The sequence below is a fragment of the Onychostoma macrolepis genome, chromosome 06 (genome assembly GCF_012432095.1).
Source record: "Onychostoma macrolepis isolate SWU-2019 chromosome 06, ASM1243209v1, whole genome shotgun sequence".
Taxonomy (NCBI): domain Eukaryota; kingdom Metazoa; phylum Chordata; class Actinopteri; order Cypriniformes; family Cyprinidae; genus Onychostoma; species Onychostoma macrolepis.
The window spans coordinates 12,922,969-12,945,250 of record NC_081160.1 but is presented as its reverse complement, the minus strand read 5'-3'; the positions used below and the strand labels follow the sequence as shown (position 1 = coordinate 12,945,250).

The 22,282-nt window shown below is 36.2% G+C and overlaps 1 protein-coding gene across 2 annotated transcripts in view; it reads left to right on the top strand.

Annotated features, from left to right (window-relative positions):
* nol11 (nucleolar protein 11) overlaps positions 1 to 16,676 on the top strand; it is a 50,606-nt gene extending 33,930 nt beyond the window's left edge. For both annotated transcript variants that reach the window (XM_058777982.1, XM_058777981.1), the window contains exons 11-18: positions 7,918 to 7,962; positions 8,585 to 8,769; positions 8,868 to 8,993; positions 13,437 to 13,667; positions 13,766 to 13,844; positions 15,951 to 16,043; positions 16,146 to 16,253; positions 16,357 to 16,676. In XM_058777982.1, the coding sequence (XP_058633965.1) occupies positions 7,918 to 7,962; positions 8,585 to 8,769; positions 8,868 to 8,993; positions 13,437 to 13,667; positions 13,766 to 13,844; positions 15,951 to 16,043; positions 16,146 to 16,253; positions 16,357 to 16,467 (978 nt within the window). In that variant the 3' untranslated portion in view covers positions 16,468 to 16,676. The remainder of the gene's footprint in view (positions 1 to 7,917; positions 7,963 to 8,584; positions 8,770 to 8,867; positions 8,994 to 13,436; positions 13,668 to 13,765; positions 13,845 to 15,950; positions 16,044 to 16,145; positions 16,254 to 16,356) is intronic.
* The last annotated feature ends 5,606 nt before the right edge of the window (positions 16,677 to 22,282 follow it).

Here is a 22,282-nt window from a genome sequence, read left to right as displayed (position 1 = left end):
AGCGCTGCATCATCTGGCTGTAAACAGATATTTGTGGTGTTCGCTGAATTCAAGCACTTCACACTGGTGTCGCGTCAGTCGCGTGAGCAAGACTCATCAGCGAGTGAATGTTTCAGCTCTAGTGAGCTTGTGCCACAGTGCTGTTTGAACTTTGATTAACATTAAACAATGTTAGTTTAAACATTTAACCGAAATGGTGCTTTGTGGCAAGCTTTATGCGTGTGCTTGAACTCAGAATAGACTAGCTATCTATTAAAGGCTCATTATGATTTATTATTTAAATAATTAGCCGACTAAAAAATGTAGTCGGGGCTGCCCCAGTTTTAATCCAGTCCTCCTTTCTTCTATAACTCTTCCAGCTGCGCTGAAGGCGGCTCTACTGCCGCTGGCGGGGACAATAAACACCGTGCGAGCTCTTGACAGTCACAGTATAGCATGATCTCGTGTTGTTTCTGACCAGCGCAGCACACACTTTCAATCACCTTAACTAACTGATATCTAAAATATAAAAAGCAGAAGCCTAAAAAAGGTCCGATGCCCGGCCTGCCTGTGAGCTATATGGCAAGAAAATTGGCCATATATTACGACTGTACAGTAGAATGCTCTCTAGTAGTAGTAGTAGTAATTATAATAGTAGTAGTAGTAGTAATAATAATAATAATAATAATAATAATAACAATAATAACAAGAAAATAATACAATTATTATAACTTTTATTTTTAAAGGAATAATCACACTATTTTTATTTATCGTTTTAATTTTTACAGTAAACCTCTGCTGTTCCAATGGAATGTAAGAGTACAAATTGTAGTAAGTAGGGTTTTTCCTGGCTCAAAATGAGGTGGAGTTGGTACCATCCTGATCATGTGCACACAATGTACTTCAAGTGACTGAAACGCTTTTTACACACAATGTATTTTAGGTGTTATAATAATTCTATGATTGAAGAAAATGACATTTATTTACAAAAACAAACATGTTGAATGTTAAATTAAATACAACATACCAGCTAAAAAGGGTCCATTTTGTAGTATAGGTGAACATAAACATAACATTGGGTTGTTAAACACTTCTTTTGTTAAACAAAATCTTTATCCACTCCTTATAGTCTCCTGGTCCACGTTGCATTGATCAAATATACATTTAAATACTCAGTGTCTTTTTAGAAAACAAAATTCTTACAACCTTGCATGAAATCTTCTGATAGAATACATAATGAAATGCAATTGCAGCAGTGTAGCAGGTGCATTAGAGCTAACGTTAGCATCAAGCGAAGACTTTTTATAAAATTGGTAAGCTTTTACTCAAATCTCACTTCAAACCAGTGTCGAGTGTTTGTAATAACTTATTTATTTGTAGTTTTTAATACTTATCTACCAGCTTGGCATTTCTCATGTAAACATTTTTTAAGAAAACACCCCAAATCTCATTAAAATAACATACAAACCATACACTATCGTAATCGTGTGTTAAATATAGGGCCCTATGAAATGTTTTATTTTTTTCCCAAATTCCATTCTAATTTTGTCTAGAATCCTTTTTAATGGTTAAATTGCATTTTATTAATCAAAAAGCATGTAAATTTAATTAAAATCATTGAACTTATACTGTCAGATCAGTTATGAAAAGTTTGACCAAAATTACGTTTAGGGCCCTATGAAACCTTTTATTTTATTTCACCATGTTTTATTGTTACCAAATTCTGTTGTAGCATGTCTAATTATTTGAGTGCATAAACAACTTAATTTATTCAAATTTATTCTTAAAATAGTCTTATGAAATTTTTTATTTTTCTTCAGAAATTCAGTTGTGTATCTGGTTATCAAAAGAAGGCATAAAACATTAATTTAATTTATCTTTAAATTATTGAAAATTAAACTCATTTCTTGGCAAACAAAGTGGATTTACTAAGAAAATTAAAACATGGAAGTAATGTGATCATTTCTTAAAAAATAAAGTTTTAATGGTAACACTTTACAATAAGGTGTTATTTGTTAACATTAGTTAATGCATTAACTAATATGAACAAACAATGAACAATACATTTATTACACTATTTATTCATCTTTGTTAATGTTAGTTAATAAAAATAGTTGTTCATGTTAGTTCACAGTGCATTAACTAATGTTAAAAAGCACAACTCGTGGTTTTAATAATGCATTAGTAAATGCTGAAATTAACATGAACTAAAATTAATAAATGCTACAGAAGTATTGTTCATTCTTAGTTCATGTTAACTATTGTTATCTAATGTTAATTAATGAACCTTATTGTAAAGTGTTACCATTTTAATATAGTTTTAGGAGTAGTATCTACATTCTGCTGAACAAAAGTAATATATTTCTGCTGCCATGTCTTCAAGTTAAACCAGACTTTTATTTTAATGGGTTGCTGTGAATGCCGTTATATTTCTGTGTATATCATATGATGCTAGTTTTACTCAAATTAACCACTGAAATGCTCGTAAAGTGACTCTCAGAGCAGTTCTGGAGATGTTGTTTGTGTTTGTCCTCATTTAGAGAGACGACAGCGCTTCAGTGTGTGTGTGTGTGTAGTAAACAAAACCATGCGTCAATTCATTCATATAGAGATAGGATCGCATAATGAGTTAATGCTCATCAGATCGCATAAATCAGTGAAACATGAGTAGAAATGATGATTCTGTGTAAAGAAATATCAAGTAAATTTGGATAAAAATCAGTATTTTTCCAAAATATGAACTAAAAGCTCTGATGGACGCTGTTCAGTGATGCTTGCACTGACTGCCTGCCTGAGTAAAATTTGGCGGAGGCGGCCGCCTCATAATTCTCTATGCAGGAAAAACCCTGGTAAGCATATGCTTAATCACTGTTATAATTATAAAGGGGTCCTTGGAAAATTTTCTCTCCTGTAAGGGGTCCCTGGCCCAAAAAAGTTTGAAGACCCCTGGACTAGAAAAATCTTTAGTCAGTGGCAGCCCTAATAAAGATGTAGATCAAGACTCAAATGTAGAATCTGATAGCGATTCCCAGAATAGGTTGTTTGCAATCACATGATTCTGATGATGCGTGAAATGCAGCTGGAGGGCAGGGAGAAATTTTTTTTCCATAGGAATCAGTAGCATAAACTCAAAATGCCTGTTTTGCGTTGTTTATGGGTGCTCAAATCGGTCAAACTGAGAAAAAACAAGGAGCTTTTATCATGTACGAAAATGTGTTGTTCATAAGGGGGGGAAAAGTCAAGAAATTGAATGAAAAATGCAGGAAAATGTGGCTTGTACTAATGCGGTCGGGAGGAGCCGAGTTGGATAATGCTCGTGTGTGCAAATGGTTAATATATGATATAATTATTAGGGATGGGTATTGTTTACATTTTATCGATAACGATACTGCTTATCGATACCGGTACTTATGAATACTGTTATCTATACTATTTGGTGCAAAAATATTTGATGTGAAAAGTTGTTGAAAATTTCAAGTTATTTTATTACTGCTGAACTTTAGCAACTGTATTAAAGTTCTTCAGTCAGGAGCAGGGAGTTATTTTTCGCTTTGCTTTTTATTTTATTAACATTTACTCACTCTCAAGTCGTTTAAAACCTGAATGAGTTTCTTTCTTCTGTTGAACACAAGTTATTTTGAAGAATGTGGGAAACCAAACAGTTGCTGGTCCCCAGTGACTTCCATATTTTTTTTCCCCCCCGTAAGTCAGTGGCGACCAGCAACTGTTTGGTTACCCACATTCTTTAAAATGTCGTCCTTGGTGTTCAGCACAAGAATAAAAATTAATACAGGTTTGGTACAACATGACAGTGAGTAAATAATGACAGAATATACATTTTTGGGTGAACTATCCCTTTAATGACAATCGGCAGCATTTTTAGTTCGGTCCCTTTAAGAGCACGCATCCGTTTCTCCGTCAACCGTTTACTTTCACTTTAGACATAACTGTGTTTATATGTAAACCTTGTGTGTTTTTGACAGTATTCGCGCAATCAGACGATAACTAAGATAACAAAGTAATCAGGTGCTGTTTGACCGGTCTTTTAGCGTATGCATGCTTCAGTGTATGCGCTCTGAATAGGCGCATGTCAGAGCAGCACGCGAATGAAATGTTTAACCGGCAAGGCTTTAGCACACGCAAATAATGTACTTTTGTGTTTGCGAATAAGTGCAATGTCAATCGCACTTTGACCATTGGTTCGTGCAGTGTATTAAAAACGAACCAAACGGCAGTGGTAGCGGGAAGCAAGAGGGATGAACTCATAGAGGTCAGCCCGGCTTTGGATAATCGTTCCAAGGGTCTAATGTACAGCCTCAGCACTATTATTAGGGCCAAGAGCGTTCTTGAAGAAACAGGCAAAGCCTGAGAGTCAGACCTCGATAGGCGTGTGCACTTTAAGCAGATAAAATCCGGGCCTGTAAGGCCAGAACGTCCAAGCTATAGAACCTGGCAAAGGTGGACGGCAAGGCCCAGTCAGCCGCTGCACAGATTCGGAAACCAGTTAAAATTTTAAACTTAAATTTGTATTTAAATTTAAGAATGAAATCATTTACCTGTTGAGAGTGTGTTGAGAGTGTGTTGACAGTGTAGTTGTATCACTGAACTCCAGAAGATCAGTAATGAGGTGCTTTGACCGTTACAGATTTGAAAAACAACACAAAGAACCATTTCAGCATAAAAGGGTTCTTCAGGATGCTATGGTTCTAAATATAACCGTTACTACATGTAAAGAACCTTTAAAGAACCATCTTTTTTTAGAGTGTAGTTTCTGTAAAAAAAAAAAAAAAAAAATTAAATCACTTTCTACACACTCATCTTTTAGTCCAAGTAATGATGCTGGTGTGTTCACCTTTCCTGGATTATGTTTGGAGCGTTGAGATACGAGGATGTGTGCACACACATAAGGATAGAGCACGCCAGTGTGTTACTTACACACACAAACATGTTCGTTTTTGTGAAAAGTGGGGACATCCCATAGGCGTAATGGTTTTTATACTGTACTTACTGTATGTGCTATTGCCCTACACCAATCCTACACCTAAACCTACCCCTTACAGGAGACTGTGCATTTCAACTTTCCCCCAAAAAACCTCACTCTGTATGATTTATAAGCGGTTTTAAAAGTGGGGACATGGGTCAATGTCCTGAAGTCACCTTCACCTTGTAATACCTATGTCATACCTTTGTCATTATACAAATCTATGTCCTGACTTTTCACAAAAACGCACACACACACACACACACACACACACACACACACACACAGACGGTCTCTCTCCATACAACACTCAAACAGTGGCAAAGATGCCTGAGAGCCAGCTGTTTGTTTTTTAAATGTCGTGATTTTGAACAGATGTAAACAATGGCAGGAGGCTCAACATTATAGACGTGATACTAGCTAAATTTAATTATTGTACTAAATTGCTAAAACGTAGTACTTTAGTCTGCTATTCCCCGCTCTGTGAAGTAACGTGAGGGAGGAAACTAGTTGCCGTTAGCTAGTTAATTAGCCATTTTATCTGCCTCGGTAGCAAGCCAAATAGTATTTAAAAACTGAAACAAATGGCGGGTGGGTCTCTATATTGATCGAGGGGTGAAAGAGGGAGAAAATAAGATGAGACAGATATATTATGTACGACCTGGAAGTATTTAGCGATCGTCGCTAAAACGTCATCTGTACAGAACATGGTTAGTCTACTTTACCCAAAAAATTCCCATACGGCAGACTTCGTCTTTTTCGACGGGGGAAAAAGATCCAGGGATTCACGTTTTCAGCCATCCTACACACAGGTGACTCTCACTGACTGCTTACACCAACTGGAGGGGGAGGGGTCGTGTGACTCGTTACGCTCGTCGCTGCACACAACTGAGGGATTCCTGCACTTTCCATCTTTGACGCATTAAAAACTGCATACTGCAGGAACGGTATAACAGAAAATTTTTGTGGTTTTGAAACCATGACTTTTCCAAACCGCGGTATACATTGGAACCGGTTATCGTCCCATGCCTACTAAATGGAACATTGTGAGCTTGCGATTAAATTGAAGTGAGTGACATCTTTTTAGTGATTTACATAGAAGCGCTATTTGCTTGCTTTCTAGGCTATAAATCAGTTCAGAATTTCATTAAGTTTTGCTTTACGTGCTGCTAACAGGACCTACGGTCACAAACACTGTATGCAGCAAAGTTTCAGGAGTGACACATCCTGCATCCCTCATATAAATACGGGATTCACTTGAAATAGTTTGTTTGCAATCAGGGTAAGTTGCTTAGCCTATATCCACCGCCTCAATGGCAGGCAAGTATTTCAGTTTAGTTTAAAAATCACTCCTTTATAACATGAGGATCACGTAACATATGTTGTGTTTTTCAGTTTATATCTTTCTCTTGTTATAACGTCTAAACCAGTACAGTATGGACTTTCCTCCATCTCATCTGTTCTCTTTCTGTCACTCCTGACTCTTTGCTGCATACAGAGTTTGTGGACGTTTGTCCTGTTAGCAGCACGTAAAGCAAAACTTATTGAAATTCTGAATTGATTATAGCCTAGAAAGCGAGCAAATAGTGCTTCTATATAATCACTAAAAATCTGTCACTCACCTCAATTTATCAGTCGCACAATGTTCTATTATAATCAATGAAGCTCTCTGAACTGAAAATAATGTCTTATTTACATCGTCTCTACGTGTGGCGTTTAGCATTGAGTGAATAGCATTGAGTCTCACGTTGAATGCTTGAGAGTTGGCATCCCTGGATTATCTATTTCTTTCTGTATTAATATCTTAATATATTATTATCTTAATATATTATTATATCTTATATTAACCATTTGCATACATGAGCCTCTTCTCCTCCCAATCACAGACACAGGTTTACAAGCCACATTTTCCTGCGTTTTTCAGTCAATTTCTTGACACTTCCTCCCTTATGAAGAACACTTTCATACACTTTAAAAGCTCCTTGTGTTTTCTTAGTTTGACCGATTTGAGCATTCATAAACAATGCAAAACACAGGCATTTTGAGTTTCTGCAACTGATTCCTATGGAGAAAAATCTCTTCCTGCCCTCCAGCTGCATTTTGCGCCACAGCAATGATGTCATGTGCAAAGAACCTATTGGGGTTGGTTTGTGAGCTGCCTAAAGATTCCCACCCCTACAAATAAAGTTTGATGGGGTCAAATTGGAAATCTTGTATTGAAAAACTTTTAGGATTTTGAAACGTTTAAAGCAAATGTAATGCTTGGGTAACATGGGTTATCAGATTTCAAAGAACTTTTAAATAGCTTTTAAATTTAACATAACATCAACTTCTTACAACGTATATACAAGTATACTGCATTTGGGACTACGGCCCAGTTTTTAAATGGAAAAAAGCGCACAATGCTGAAAGTTGCAAACCCTTGTGCCAAACAAACAAAAAACCATTGCTACTTAATGTAAAATATGTGTTTTTTTTCTTCTTTTTTTTTGCTGTGGCACTATTAATTTAGTAGTATGCAGGAAACATTCAATTGTACTGCATGATCAGTTTATGATTCAAGCATGCGTGTTTGTACTTTCAGTTGAGAACCCTTTCATATGTATATGTCGGAGAGCTCATTCTTTCTCAAATATATTTTATTGGGTTGAATATTCCTACTCGTCTGAATTGAAATGTATTCTGTTGGTACCCTTGAACATGTTTTTAATCAGGGTAATCCAAAATTATGTGCAGTTGGTACAAGAAATTGATTTTAAATATTTTCTAGTTTCTAAATTAACTCAAGCATCTTCATTATGCCACGCCAGCTTCTTTAACTATTTTCATGGTGAAAACCAAAGAAAGAAACAGTAATTTTAAATTGTTTGATTTCACATATAGATGTGCACAGTATTTCAAATGCTTTGGTTCTATCTGTTATTGTCACTTATGATTTTTTTTTAATGTTTTTGCAGAATTCTAATGTGAAGTCAGTGGATCAACTCATAGAACATATTAAGGTATAAGGCTGCCTCAGTCATTTTTTTATTTTTTTTTATTGTATGAAGCTGTATGATTGTATGATTTATTCATTCAATGTAAGGGGGTTGGAGGCTAGCAATAGCAAGCTAGCTTTGACAGTATGTGAGGGGAGAGGGTCACACCCACCCTTCAGAGCTCTCTCCGAAGCCACATTTCCTCCAGAGAGATGCTGTCATCAAAATCAAAAGTAACAGTCAGTATCTAGCGACCATCTGATTTAATTAATGTGCATCTCATCCCTATGGACTGCACTATCTTGGATGTCTTACATTACAGACATTGCAGTTTATTGGTCAGTTTGTACTGGCCACATAGGCAGTCCTCATGCCTCCCCTCAGCAAGCCCATGGCATGCAGATGAGCAGAGACCATGGACATCTTTCTTCTGGTGTTTTTATTTCTGGAATACTTGTAAATCCTTTCCAATGTACAGCTTTTTTTTTTATTTTACTAAATGACCTTTAAATAAACTTCCCTTTTTTAGGATAATGCATTTTATGTCTTTATTTTTTGCTAAGTTTGCATATGTGTATTCAATAACCTTTGCACATGGATTGTGTTCTTTAGTTTGTGATCATGCAGTGTGTGTGCTTTTTGCTAGACCAGTGCGGTAGAGGATGTACAAGCAGAGGTGGGTGAGTTTATTCGTCGGACTCCCCAGGCTGACCTACAGCTGGCAGTAGGCAGGGTGGCATTAGAGCTAGTGTCAAGATCCCAGACAGATGCCAACTTCTACCCTCAGTGTGTATTTCTACAGCTGCTGGAGACTCGGTACCTCTGCTACAGGTTTGAACTCACCTGCTCAGCCCCTGTCTCCCATCTCCTAGTGTTTTGTGTCTTAACTATGCTCATTGTCTTATTTTATTTATTTTTTGGAAATGTAGTGTGTGCCCTGAACTGCTCTCATTGGCCATGGTGAAGAAAGATTTACATCTCTGTCAGATTGCTTTCCAAATATTTTCTGACATTCCTGAAGCAGTCACCTGCGCTTATCTCAAAACTATTCTCAGGTGAGATTTGTGCTTACCTGCTGAATGAAATTAAGACCTTTACCTGAGCCATAATACTGTATTTTCCAGAATATAAGTGATATAATGTAAGTATCTCAGTGGTGTTGTTTTTTTTTAATCTGAAATGTGCTGCAACTTTAATATTCAAAAGTTGACTTGTTTAATGTCAAGCACACAAAACATGGGCATATCTCACACGAATATGTGCACACGTGACATAATAGTTCTAGCATTGCTAACTTGAAATCACAGCCTATAGAAGGTATGCATTGACGTCACTTTAGAAGATAATTATTTAATTGTTTTGTCATTACAATTTATAAGGTATGATTTTACTATAAAATGTAACATTCATGGCATTTCATGATAACTGCAAATCCATGTTTTGCTGCCGGGAGTCCATTTGTTTCTTTGAATTGCAGCGATTCATTTGCTTCTCTCTTCTGTAGCTTTCGGCAGTCTGTAAAAATATACCTCAGATTTCTTTTCAAGTCTATTTGTACAGTCAATTGCAAAGCTCTTTCTCGTTTAGGTGTGTTTTGTGTGTTCTGTCGCAGCATTCATGCTGAAAACCATTGCTGCCACTCAGTGGGCAGAGCCGCAGTCACTCCAGCTGACAGTGACGTTGTGTGCATTAGAGGTCGACCGATAGTGGATTTTACCGATACCGATAGCTAGGTTGGACCACACTGGCCGATACCGATTAATCAACTGATAGTTTTCAAAATGGATACTGAAAGAGAGCTAGTGCTTTACTATTTAAAAAAAAAAAAAAAAGCAGCAACAGTACTGAACTTTGTAAATGAATAAAAATATTAATATTTACTATATTGATCATTAAAGTTATTTCATAATTTGCTAATGTTAAAAGAAGAAACTTTAAAATGTAAAAATATAGCCTATTAGTAGCTAATAGTGAATGTTGAAATGAAAACACTCTAACAAGGAACAATACTTCTACAGTTTTCATTAATGCTACGAATGGACTTTTATTGTTAAATGTTACAATTTAATTTCAACAGTCATGCTTAAAGATGGCCATGTTTAAATATCTACACAAGGCCATAGCATTAAAATTACATACATATGGATATTGTGTGTACTCACACACTTTATTTGCTTCTATTTTTTAACACTTGATAATTATCTAATCAAAAAAAAAAAAAAAAAAAGTTAGTCGCGCTGCGTCTAGGAGAACTCAGAGGTATCACACACGCACACACACACCAGACGCTTTGCGTTCAGATCAAGTGGCGGTCTAAAACAATTTATTTAAATCACCAAACGGACATAAGTTTGCTTCAAGAATGAACAATGTGGCATAAATGAGTTTGAAGTTCGGTGTTTAAAAAAACAGAGCAAGTGGAAAGAGAACACGTAATCTATTACAGCTCTCTACATGAAGCATACCGACTTTATTAGAGTCACAGAAAGACAAACGTTTTGCTGAAAAATACATAATTTATAGCCTAGATTTATATACATTCACAACGATTTGGGACAAATATAATGTAATTTAATAGAAAACTATGTGAATGGCGTACTGTTCCGTGGCAGGCTTTTCTGTCGGCTGTATTTAAATGGAGTTTCCCGCTCTGTGCAGCGCGCAGTGTCACGTGTCAAAATAAACAACACGTGCTGTCAGTGATTTCCGCCTCTAGAGACCGCTCTCGTACTGTATAATGCCAGCGGACCCTTCTCAGCCATTCCGGCAACGGTTGCAAACCGGAAAACTATCGATAGTTGTGGCAATCAAATATCGGTGCCGATTAATCGGCAAAACCGATGAATCGGGCGACCTCTAATGTTCATACCTTCTATTTATCATAAAACTAAAATGGAGTCAATCAGAAAATAGAAAAAGTTACATGGCTTAATTTAAATGGTCTGTCGTATGTAGGGATGTACCAGTCATTGTGACCACCGTACTTCTGTGGTGGTGTTCCAGACATGCGCACATGTGAAGGATGCTGTTGTTCGTGGGTCTTTGAACACGAGTGAAGAACAAAGCCTATTTTAAATTTAGTTTAGCAACCAAATGTAAGGCTGCATCACGAATACAGAAACATTTGGATTGGATAGCAGGGCTCGACAGTGCGAGCATTTTACTCGCATTTGCGACTAAAAATAGATGCGTGCGAACTCGAAAACGTATTTAGCAGCATGAGTGCGAATACAATTTCTTAAACAGCCTAACTTACACAGTAGCCTATAACAAACTTCTTAATTTCTTCAATTTATTCATGGAGAAACAGCGATTCAATAATCAAATGATTATTGAACTTTAAAAAGGCAATGATTTAATTTCAATGAGCACATATGAGAAGAAAGGCTGAAGGAGTGAAGGCCTTACGAGTGAAAGCTGAATGAAAATGCACATTTGGCACTAGAGGCAGAAATGCAGCCATTACTCCGGTAACCCTATAAACAGAGCAGGGCTACGCTACTTTCCTAACTGTAAATGTTTCAAACAGTCATTTAGATATTTCGCTTTAATCTTCACCATAGCACCAAATAACTTAAAGACTTAAATTAATTTTGAAAATAAGTAGCTCATTATTTACCTAAAACATGGCCTATCTATATATTGACTGATTCGTTATTGTTCGCTAATACTTAATAGGTTCCATTAACATTAGTTAACTACATTAGTTAACATGAAATAACAATGACTGCATTAATCTTAATGTTAATTTCAACTTTTAATAATGCATTATAAAATCAAAAGTTGTTTGCTAATATTATTCAATGGAGCTAACATTAACAATAAATAGTTGTATTTTTATTAGTGGTGGGCCGTTATCGGCGTTAACGTACTGCATTAACGTGAGACTCTTATCGGGCGATAAAAAAAATATCGCCGTTAATCTATTCTCAAAGTTGGGCTGGGAGCTGGGTCTATACTACGCAAGCTATGATGCCTTTCACCTCGATATTTTAGCGCGGATGTATACCTAGCCGAATTGCACTGTAGGGGGCGAGAACGAGTCTTCGAACCTGTGTATGCGCGTCTATTTAAATATGACTTCTGTGTGTCTCTGTGTTAATGTATGGCGCAGACGCGCGGGTTTGTTCACTCATACAGAAGACCGCGTGACGCTTGCGGCGATATTAACGTCTGTCGTCTCACTAAATGAGGACATAAATACATGAACAACATCTCCAGAACTGCTCTGAGAGTCACTTCATGAGCATTCGAGCGTTTCATTTGAGAAAAACTATCCTCACGGCAACCCGTCAAAATAAAAGTTTGGTTTCACTTGAAGACATTGGGCAGAACGGCTACTACTACTAAAACTATTAAAACCTTATCTTTAAGGCATAATCATACAATGTCTTCAATGTTATTATCGATATTAAATTCTTGATGACTGCTAGTTGTTTACTACTAGTAGTGAACTTATTCTGATCTACTTGGCAGAATTCAAATGAGCCATTTTAATCTAGATTAATCTAGATTAATTCCAAGATTACAGTGAGATTAATCTAGATTAAAAAAATTAATCTATGCCCACCACTAATTTTTTATTAATCAGTCAATACATTAATCAATACATTAACAGAGTATTAGTTACTGCAACAATTAGCTAATGCACATTAATGTTAACCTGCCTTAACTAATGTTAACAAATGGGACCTTATTGTAAAGTGTTACCTATTGTTCTTTTGAACTTAATCTTTTGCACTCTAATCTTAAACACTTGTTCACTTTATATTTTTGTATATTTTTTTTAAAGTCTTTCTTTAGTAAAAGATCTTTTTAAAGTTTAACCTGTTAGGACAATTTTGTATTTTTTTTTCACTTACTAAATTTGCCTATATATTGTGATAACGGCTATTGTGAAAATTTGTCATCACATACCTAATGTACATACAATTTAATAGGACTATAAATAATTACATAATTAGCATATTAAATACAGTCTGAAGCAAAATTATTTAAAAACCTTGTGTACTTTCTGTGTTCTAATAAATTAAATAATTGTGCTTGTCGTCTTTTATCCCCTTAAATTTTTTTTAATGCGCTCCTAAATTTTTCAACGTAGGAGCACATGTGCTCCTTGGGAAAAAGGTAAGCGTCGAGCCCTGGATAGGTAAGTGAGCCCAACACCGGTTTCAGTTTTGCATTAAACTTGTAGGTTTGGCATTTATAATAGCCTAAATGTTGTTTATAATATTTATAGTGTTTGTAAATATTTAATTTACCAATAGTTTACCTCATTTCTGTATGTATTAACATGCGTCATGCAACTTTTACACCGATGCAACTTTAGTTTTTTTCCCCTCGATGATGCAATTTTGTCCAGGTGCAGCTTATTTTCTGGAAAATACAGTTACCCAGAAACACTAAGCTTTTTTAGTCGTTGTTTGTTTTATTGCACTAATGCCTTTTAAAAGAAATGATGTAAAACTTCTATTTTTAAATCCTTTTTCTGACTATAGTACTTCAGACTCTGAGATGGAGACTGTGAATCTTGACACAGACAGTGTAATGTTCATGAAAGAGCTGACTCGGGCACAAAGTCGATCAGATGAGGAGGGTGGGCAGCTGAACGGCTTCTGCTCCCCAGCACTAGAGAGTGATGTCTCTGATACCCTCAGCAACAAGCTACAAAGAGATCCCTTAGCACTGGATATGAGCTGTCCTGTGGGGTTACACAAGGGTGCCCTTCTGTATCCTTTGCCCTTGGTTGTTTAAAAAAAAAATTAAGAAAGCCTTATTAATTTTTTGTGTTATTCTGGTAGCATGTTTTCTTTAACCTGAGTGATAGAAATGAGGTTCTGCAGACAGCGTACAGTGACAGACCCCTGCTGCCACATCTAAAAGATCTCACGGTTCCACAGGTCATAGTGAGTATCTATCTGACAAACCAACACATCTAGCCTGTGTTGTATAATACATAGGGTTCCCACGCGTCCTGGAAAATTGATGACTAATTTTCCAGTACTGGAAAACATATGGAAAATGTCCTGGAAAATCTTGTAGTTGTCCTAGAAAATTATTTTAAAAAACATTTTAAAAAAGGAATTTTGTTTTCCTTTAGCCAAGCCCAAACAAATAGCCTAATGGTAGTAGTAGAAAATGTTCGAACTGCCATAAATTGTAACTGGCCACTTTCCGCTCCAAACACGCAATTATCAATCAGCTCTCTTTTTTTATTTCAGCCGATCTCTATTCCGGACATGCACACAAACTGTATTGCAAGCATTTTCCAAAATATAATTTGTGTAGAAATATTACGAAGTCTGTAAACGAGACATTAACTAAGGCCAGAGATGCTGAAGACGAACGCAAAGAGGACAAAATACTGGCAGAGCAAGCTCACTGTTAACATTGCGTAAAATATTGGAAGAAAATCTCTGAGGGGAACTCAGAAAAGATTATATGGTATTTTCTTTTCATCTTTCTATTGTATTATCCATACTAAAGTAGTATTTCTAGGCCCAGTGCTGCTTTGTTTACAGTAGTAACCAAGGAAACGCTGTATTGCTGCTGTTCCATAAGCGCCACCTGCTGTCAGAGAGCGAACTTGCATTCTCAATCAACCAGTGTGCTGTTTTTGTTTCCTGCAAATATTTTTTCAGGGTTCCCATGCTTCTTGAGAGTATTTGAATTTCAGACATATGGATTCAAGGCCTGGAAAGTACTTGAAAACAAACAGGTCCTTGAAAGTGCTTGAATTAAATTTGAAATAAGTTTTATGGCACTATTTCAAAAATGGTCCTATGTGTGTTGTCAAAGACAGAACGAAATCGCACTAATGATTGGGGGTGGATATGGGGTAGCGCGGGGAAAAAAACAAAACAAAACTTGGCGTTTGTTTTGATGCGCAGCCTAGAGCCCTGCGCGGGGACCGTTTCCTTAAGCCCGCTCCCACTGAGTTTCTGACCATTACCGCCCACTCCCACAACGTGTGTCCCACTCCTGCAAACATTCTAATATTGTATATAATTTTTGCGCAATCAATATTGAAATCACATTTGAATGAGCGCTCGCTGTTCACTTTCGAGTGAGCACAGCTTGCAGTGCATAATTATTAGGCACGTTGATATTCTAATCATACTTTTATTTATTTTTTTTTTTCAAGCACATTTTACCAATTCCAAACCACATCAATCTTAATAACTACTGTTAATTTTGTATTTTATCATTTATAAGTGATATATAATTGCCCATGAAGGCTGGGAGTGAAAAACACCTTATATTCAGGTGTGCAGAATTATTAGGTGTGTTTTCTTTTACTGATAAAATGAGCCAAAAAAGGTTTTACTCAGACTGAGATGTCAAAAATTATTAAATCCCCATGAGAAATATTCAAAACTAATGCAATACAGAAATCGCAAAGTTAAGGCCATGACCATTGGTCCGTGAAATGCTCATTGGGTCAGCTGGGTCAGACAAAAACAGGTGGAGAAGAAAAGATGCATGTTAACTGCAAAATAATTAAGAATTTATGTGAAGAATTATGTGTAAAACCATCGGGAACCATTTAGTCTCCAACACCACCGTTTTTCAGAACTGCAACCCACCTGGAGTCTCTAGAATTACTATGTGTCAGGTTCTCAGACTTCGCTTGGGTAAAAAAATCCTAATAAAAAAAATGACCATCACTTAACTATAAAACCAGTCTTCATGTATTTATTCTTAAGTCGTGGCCATAAACTGTATGTTTTTAAAGACTTCTCGAGAAAGGAATATATTACTTGAGGGAATTTTCCTTGTCTTTTATTACCGCCATAATTAAAATAAAAATGTCCTGGGAAAGTCCTGGAAAATGATCACCGAAAAAGAGTGGGAACCCTTTATACAGTGTCCTATTATTTCTTTCCCCAAATTGTGGTACAGAGGTAGTTGCCTTACTAACTTTTGTTACAGGCCCAATGGCAAGAAAATAATCTTTGATGACCTGTTCTGTCTTATTTCACTTTTTTTTTTTTCTCTCTCTCTCTCTTCAGGTCTTTTTACAGTATCTAAGGTTCCTTTATTTTAAATATTGTCATGATGCTCACAAACAAATCCGAGCTTTACGGACCCCAAGTATTTCTCAGGTCTGTCACCAAACTGAATATTATATTAAATATGAACTATTGTTCATTTTGCATCTGTCGAAGGTTTATTTATTGTAACCTTTTTTTTTTTTTTTTTTTAAGATCATAGACTGGGTTTGCTTACTACTAGATGCTCATTTCACCGTCTTGGCTGTGGCACCAGAAGCCAAAAGATTGATCTCTGATCTTCACAAGTTTGTGAGATCACAGGTAGGGCATGCTCCTTATTGCTGATGGCAAATTGCAATTATTTGCTTTTTATTTTATCTGAAGGCTGAAATTGTAATATAAAATTTCTTGCAACCCTTTTCAGGTAAAACTATATGCTGAACTGGGCAAAATTGAGGGAAGTCTTCAAGTGCTTAATTCCAAACGGTCTGAAGATTTTGGCATGTACGCCATACAAGTAATTGAGCTCTTTTAGATTACTTGCGCAGATTGTTTTATAAAATGCTGCTGTGCCCTGTTTTGTGTCTGTTTTTGACTTTTCTTGGTTTGTTTTTAGAGAAAATAAGTTTGAAATTCTTTCAGCTTTTTTAAATTACCCACACCCCCCGCCCCCCACAAACACACACCAAAAAAAAAAAAAAAAAAAATTGTGAAATGACTGAAATAAAGCTTTGCAGAATATCATGCAAAATGTGTTTTATTTGTGTCTGAATGAGCTGATATTGATGCAAAGGAGGCTATTAATCTAGATGATGTCAAATTGCTCCTTCAGACCATAGACCTATTGTGAGTCTCAACTTTTATTCCCTTTTAAACCCTGATTTGATCAAGCGGTGTTCACCAAATGTTGTATCCACCTTTTTCCTAGCAAGCCTACTGTTTTTTTTTTTTGTTTTTTTTTTTAATTATGGGAGGCACTTCCGGTTTGGGGAAGTTCCACTTAAAAAGACTGCAACTAATCATTTCAAATCATATTGCGCCACAAATCTTTATCCGTCATTTTGACAGAATAGGCTGTATATTTTCATTCATTTTCTCTTTTCAGAAGTCAGGAGAATAACGTTACATTTAGTATAATAATGTGATGTAACAACAATATCTATAGAATAGCTCTCTTCAGCCCACTGCATTATTTTCCTTCTGGTTTTTTTCATGTTTCCTTTTGTTTTCTGCTTTAAATAAATGAAAAAAAGATAACACAAACTGTGCATTTGTGGTCTGATCTCCCGATTTAATTTGCGATTATAAACCATGAATAATTCCCTGGAATGCACCTAAGAAACTTTCATTTTTTTTCTCCCCAAATACTCAGGTCTCTTTCCAGGTTTTTTCAAACAGATGCTGTAAAACTGTTATGAAATATAGACACACATTACTATAATGATATTTAACATATCTGTAATATTGCTGCGGATAGGAGGAGGATCTTTAGGAGTTATTAGAGGTATGTTTAAAGTAATGTAAGTCAAGTCACCTTTATTTATATAGCACTTTTAACAATACAGATTGTCAAAGCAACAGTATCAAATTGGAGAATGTGTCGGTAATGTATAATAAGATTAAACACTCAATTTTCTGTTAAAGGCATTTCATTATTGAATTCAGAGATGTATTCAGAGATGAATAGTATCTGTGCAATCAAATCGAAGATAATCGCTAGAAATTAAGTGTCCCCAACTGAGCAAGCCAGAGGTGACTTGTTAGTGCTCTTACACTTTTAAATTTCCTTTTTAATGATCGATTGTTGAAGGGTGAGTAAAATGTCACCTCATTGTACCCAGTTTTTGAAAATGCTTATTGTGTTCATATAGCAAACCTTTTCAGGGCTCTCAAATTTTCAAAATCCCTGGTTGCCTTTCAGGCAGGTACTCTTCAGATTTTGGTAGCCCGAAAATTAGTTTAACTAACCCAAATAAAAAAAAGACTTTTTAAATTTTTTTTTTAATATATAGAAAATCAGATAGGAGTCTGTCAATCAAAAATATTTTCAATACACAATATCAAATACGGTGGCACATTGCTGCCGCACACATTTTTTCCACTCAATTGTTGTAATAACGAGATGCCGTTTTAACAACATCTTTTCTCAGAAAAACGAGATGTCGTTAAAATGACATTATCCCTTAAAAATGATATATTTTCTCGTAAACTAATTTTTTTCGCATAATAATGATATATGTCATAAAAACTGTTTTCCTGTTATAATAGATATGGTAGCCTCCATTATGTGAGCTAGCTGATTGTCCACACTACTGTCGCCAGTCCTGACAATCTGCACGCTGCTGAAGTTATGAAATGTTTTAAATGTATTTTAATGTAATGGTTTTAATTTGTAGCCGCATGTTTATTAGGATTAATCTCCAATCTGTCTACAATATAGTGCTAAAACAATAGAAGCCCAATAGAAACCATCACAGAAATTCCAATGGTTTCCATTTAAAATACCATTGTAAACCATTAGCTTTTTCCAGTAAAACCATTACAAAATTCCTTTTTGTAGTGTGTTTTTGGGCATTTTTCCAATAGGATTTAACATCCCACCAATAGAATCCATCACATACCAGCAGACACCATTACAGTTTCCATTTAAAACCAATACAATTCCCATTAAAACCATTACATTTTCTATTGTGTTTTGGGCAGGGTTCTATTGTTTTTTTTTTTTTTCAACAGGGCACAAACTGAAAAACCTGTGAAATCCAAGTTGAAAGGTTCTGAGAATGTTCAACATATGTATTTATTTTGTTTTACAATTGTTTTGTTTTCTTTAGGAATCCTGCAAGCACTTTATTTTTCCATGATTCTAAGCAGATGTAATTTTTTGTTCAGATCAAAATGTTATGACATTGTATATTACAATTGTAAACTTAAAATGTGAACCTTTAAAGCAAGGTCTAAAAATATGTATGGTCTTTTTTTATAAAATACATTTTATACATTTAACTAAAGAATTCTGCAAGCACTTTAATTTTTCCCCCTTGACTCGTACTACATAAAAAGTGGTTTAATAACATTGAATGTTACAGGGACTGATTATTGCAAATGCAGATCCCAGTGTGCTCTGGTTAAACAATTTTTATTTATTTATCGCTAAGGTGTGCTCTTAATGACAGCTTTCCTAAAAATATGTCCTATTCCTAAAATACGAAATATACCAATATTTCGCCTTGCTTACAGTATTGCAATATATCGTATTGCAACCCCTGTATCGTGATACGTATCGTATCGCCAGATTCTTGCCAATACACAGCCCTACTGTGCTGTTGGGAAATGTCTTTAGTCAAGTCATCTTTATTTATATAGCGCTTTTAACAATACAGATTGTGTCAAAGCACTTAACAGTATCAAATTGGAGGATAGAGTGTCAGTAATGTATAATAAGATTAAACACTCAATTTTCAGTTAAAGGCATTTCATTATTGAATTCAGAGATATTGTCTAGCTCAGTTTATTTTAAATAGTATATGTGCAACCAAATCGGCGATAATCGCTAAAAAATTAAGTGTCCCCAACTGAGCAAGCCAGAGGCGACAGCGGCAAGGAACCAAAACTCCCTGTGACAGAATGGAGAAAAAAACCTTGGGAGAAACCAGGCTCAGTCAGGGGGCCAGTTCTCCTCTGGCCAGACGAAACCCGCAGTTCAATTCCAACCGCAGCCATGTCAGATTGTGTAAAGGCCTTATCTGATTCCCGTGGTCTTGTCCTGATGGAGCATTTTAATTTATAATTTAATGTATTTGTTATATTTGTGTTTTATTCATTATTTGAAGTTTTTCATTTGATTTATTCATTTGCTATAATTGTAATGTATAATTTAATGCATTTATCGTTTCTCTGTGTATTTTTATAATATATGTTTATTGTAATTTAAATTTGTCTCAGGGGCTCTCCGCTGACGATCAGGGCTGCAGACATCATCTCTTGGTGCTGATCCACCATCTGATCGAATACAGACTGAGAAACAGAAAGAAACAGACAAATATTGGCACAGATGCCATTCTTCTTAAGATGTAATGAGTACATTGTGTGTTATGGGGAGTATACTCACTCGTTTGCAAGCCATGATGTCTCTCGAGGAAAAAAAAATGTTGTGGTCGCCTCGCACGAAAGTAGCTCATTTTCTCATAGCAGAGAAAGGGGAGGTAACCTTTCCCCGTATGATGACATAAAGGGAAGATTCCAAATTGAGAAAATGAAAGCTCAGATGGCCCAAAGGCGAAGCAGGATACCCAGGGCTCGGTTTACACCTATCGCCATTTCTAGCCACTGGGGGACCGTAGGCAGGCTAGGGGAACTCGTATCATAACTTTAAAAATCCTCAAGAAGTGAAATTTTCATGCCATGGGACCTTTAACGGATTTGAATAATAGAAGCATATTAGTGTGTTATGTGTACGCCAGGATAAAGAGAGATGTCTTTACTCTAGATTTAAACTGACAGAGTGTCTGCCTCCCGAACAGTGTTAGGTAGATTGTTCCAGACTTTGGCCGCTAAATAGGAAAAGGATCTGCCGCCCGCAGTTGATTTTGATATTCTAGGTATTATCAAACGGCCAGAATTTTGAGAATGCAGCGGACGTGGAGGACTGTAATGTGAAAAGAGCTCGCTCAAGTACTGAGGAGCTAAGCCATTCAGGGCTTTATAAGTAATTAACAAGATTTTAAAATCTATCCGATGTTTGATAGGGAGCCAGTGCAGTGTTGACCGAACCGGGCTATATGGTCATACTTCCTGGTTCTAGTAAGGACTCTAGCTGCTGCATTTTTTTCTGCAACTGTAGTTTGTTGACCAAGCGTGCAGAACAACCACCCAATAAAGCATTACAATAGTTTAACCTTGGTCATAAACGCATGAATTAGTATTTCTGCATTTGACATTGAGAGCATAGGTCGCAATTTAGATTTTTGAGATGGAAAAACGCAGTTTTACAGATGCTAGAAACATGGCTTTCAAATGAAAGATTGCTATCAAACAGCACACCTGGGTTCCTAACTGATAAAGAAGAATTGACAGAGCAGCCGCCAAGTGTTAGATAGTGTTCTAGGTTATTACATGTGGGGTTTTTAGGTCCGATAATAACACCTGTTTTTTCAGAATTTAGCAGTTAGAAATAACTCGCTTCCTCTGTGACAGAATGGAGAAAAAAAAACCTTGGGAGAAACCAGGCTCAGTCGGGGGGCCAGTTCTTGTTGCAATTTCTAACAATAATAGTATTATGTAGTTAGGTATTTTATTATATTTTTTAGTTTTATTGTACTGTAATCGAGGTCTTTGCTGGGGATATATCTCTGGGGCTCATCTGGGTGTCCTGGTCTCCGCTGACGATCAGGGCTTGTAGACATCTTGGTGCTGATCCACCATCTGATCGGATAAGGACTGAGAAACAGAATAGGAAAGAAACAGATGCCATTCCACTTACGATGTAACGAGTACATCGTGTGTTAGGGGAGTGTTCCCGGTTCCGGTTGATCTAATTAATGCAGCCTAACAATCCTTTAACGGATCTGAATAATAGAAGCGTATTGGTGTGTTATGTGTAAGCCAGGCTTAAGAGATGGGTCTTTAATCTAGATTTAAACTGACAGTGTGTGTCTGCCTCCCGAATGGTGTTAGGTAGATTGTTCCAGAGTTTGGGTGCTAAATAGGAAGAGTCTTCAGGACGCGAGTGTGCTCATTACACCACGGTGTTGGACTCTTATCCTTAATCTTCCTTAAGCGTAAAGGAGCAACCGTATCTAAAGTGCTAGAAAAGAGAGAGTCCACAGTTTCAGTTACATCACGTTGTTCTGAGTTATTGGATATGCTGAGGAACTGAGATAAGTCAGGAAGATTATTTATAAAGCAGTCTTTTGTGGTAGAAGTGATGGTTCTACCATAATTGTAACAAGGGGTTGGCTTTACAGCTTTAGCTATATGGAATATACAGGAGACTAGATAATGATCTGAGATATCATCGCTCTGCTGCAAAATTTCATGTGACAGTATTAAATCTAGAGTATGATTTCGACAATGAGTAGGTCCTGACACGTGTTGTTTAACACCAATAGAGTTTAGAATGTCTATAAATGCTGATCCCAACAAATCTTTTTCATTATCAACATGGATATTAAAATCAACAACAATTAGGACTTTATCTGCAGCCAGCACTAACTCCGATAGAAAATCAGTAAATTCTTTAATAAAGTCTGTATGGTTTAATTATTGAAAAGAATTGTTAGCGTTGGTATTGTATCAGACACTTGCTCTTAACATTATATGAAAATCAAGCTCAAATGGAGTTAACAATGTTT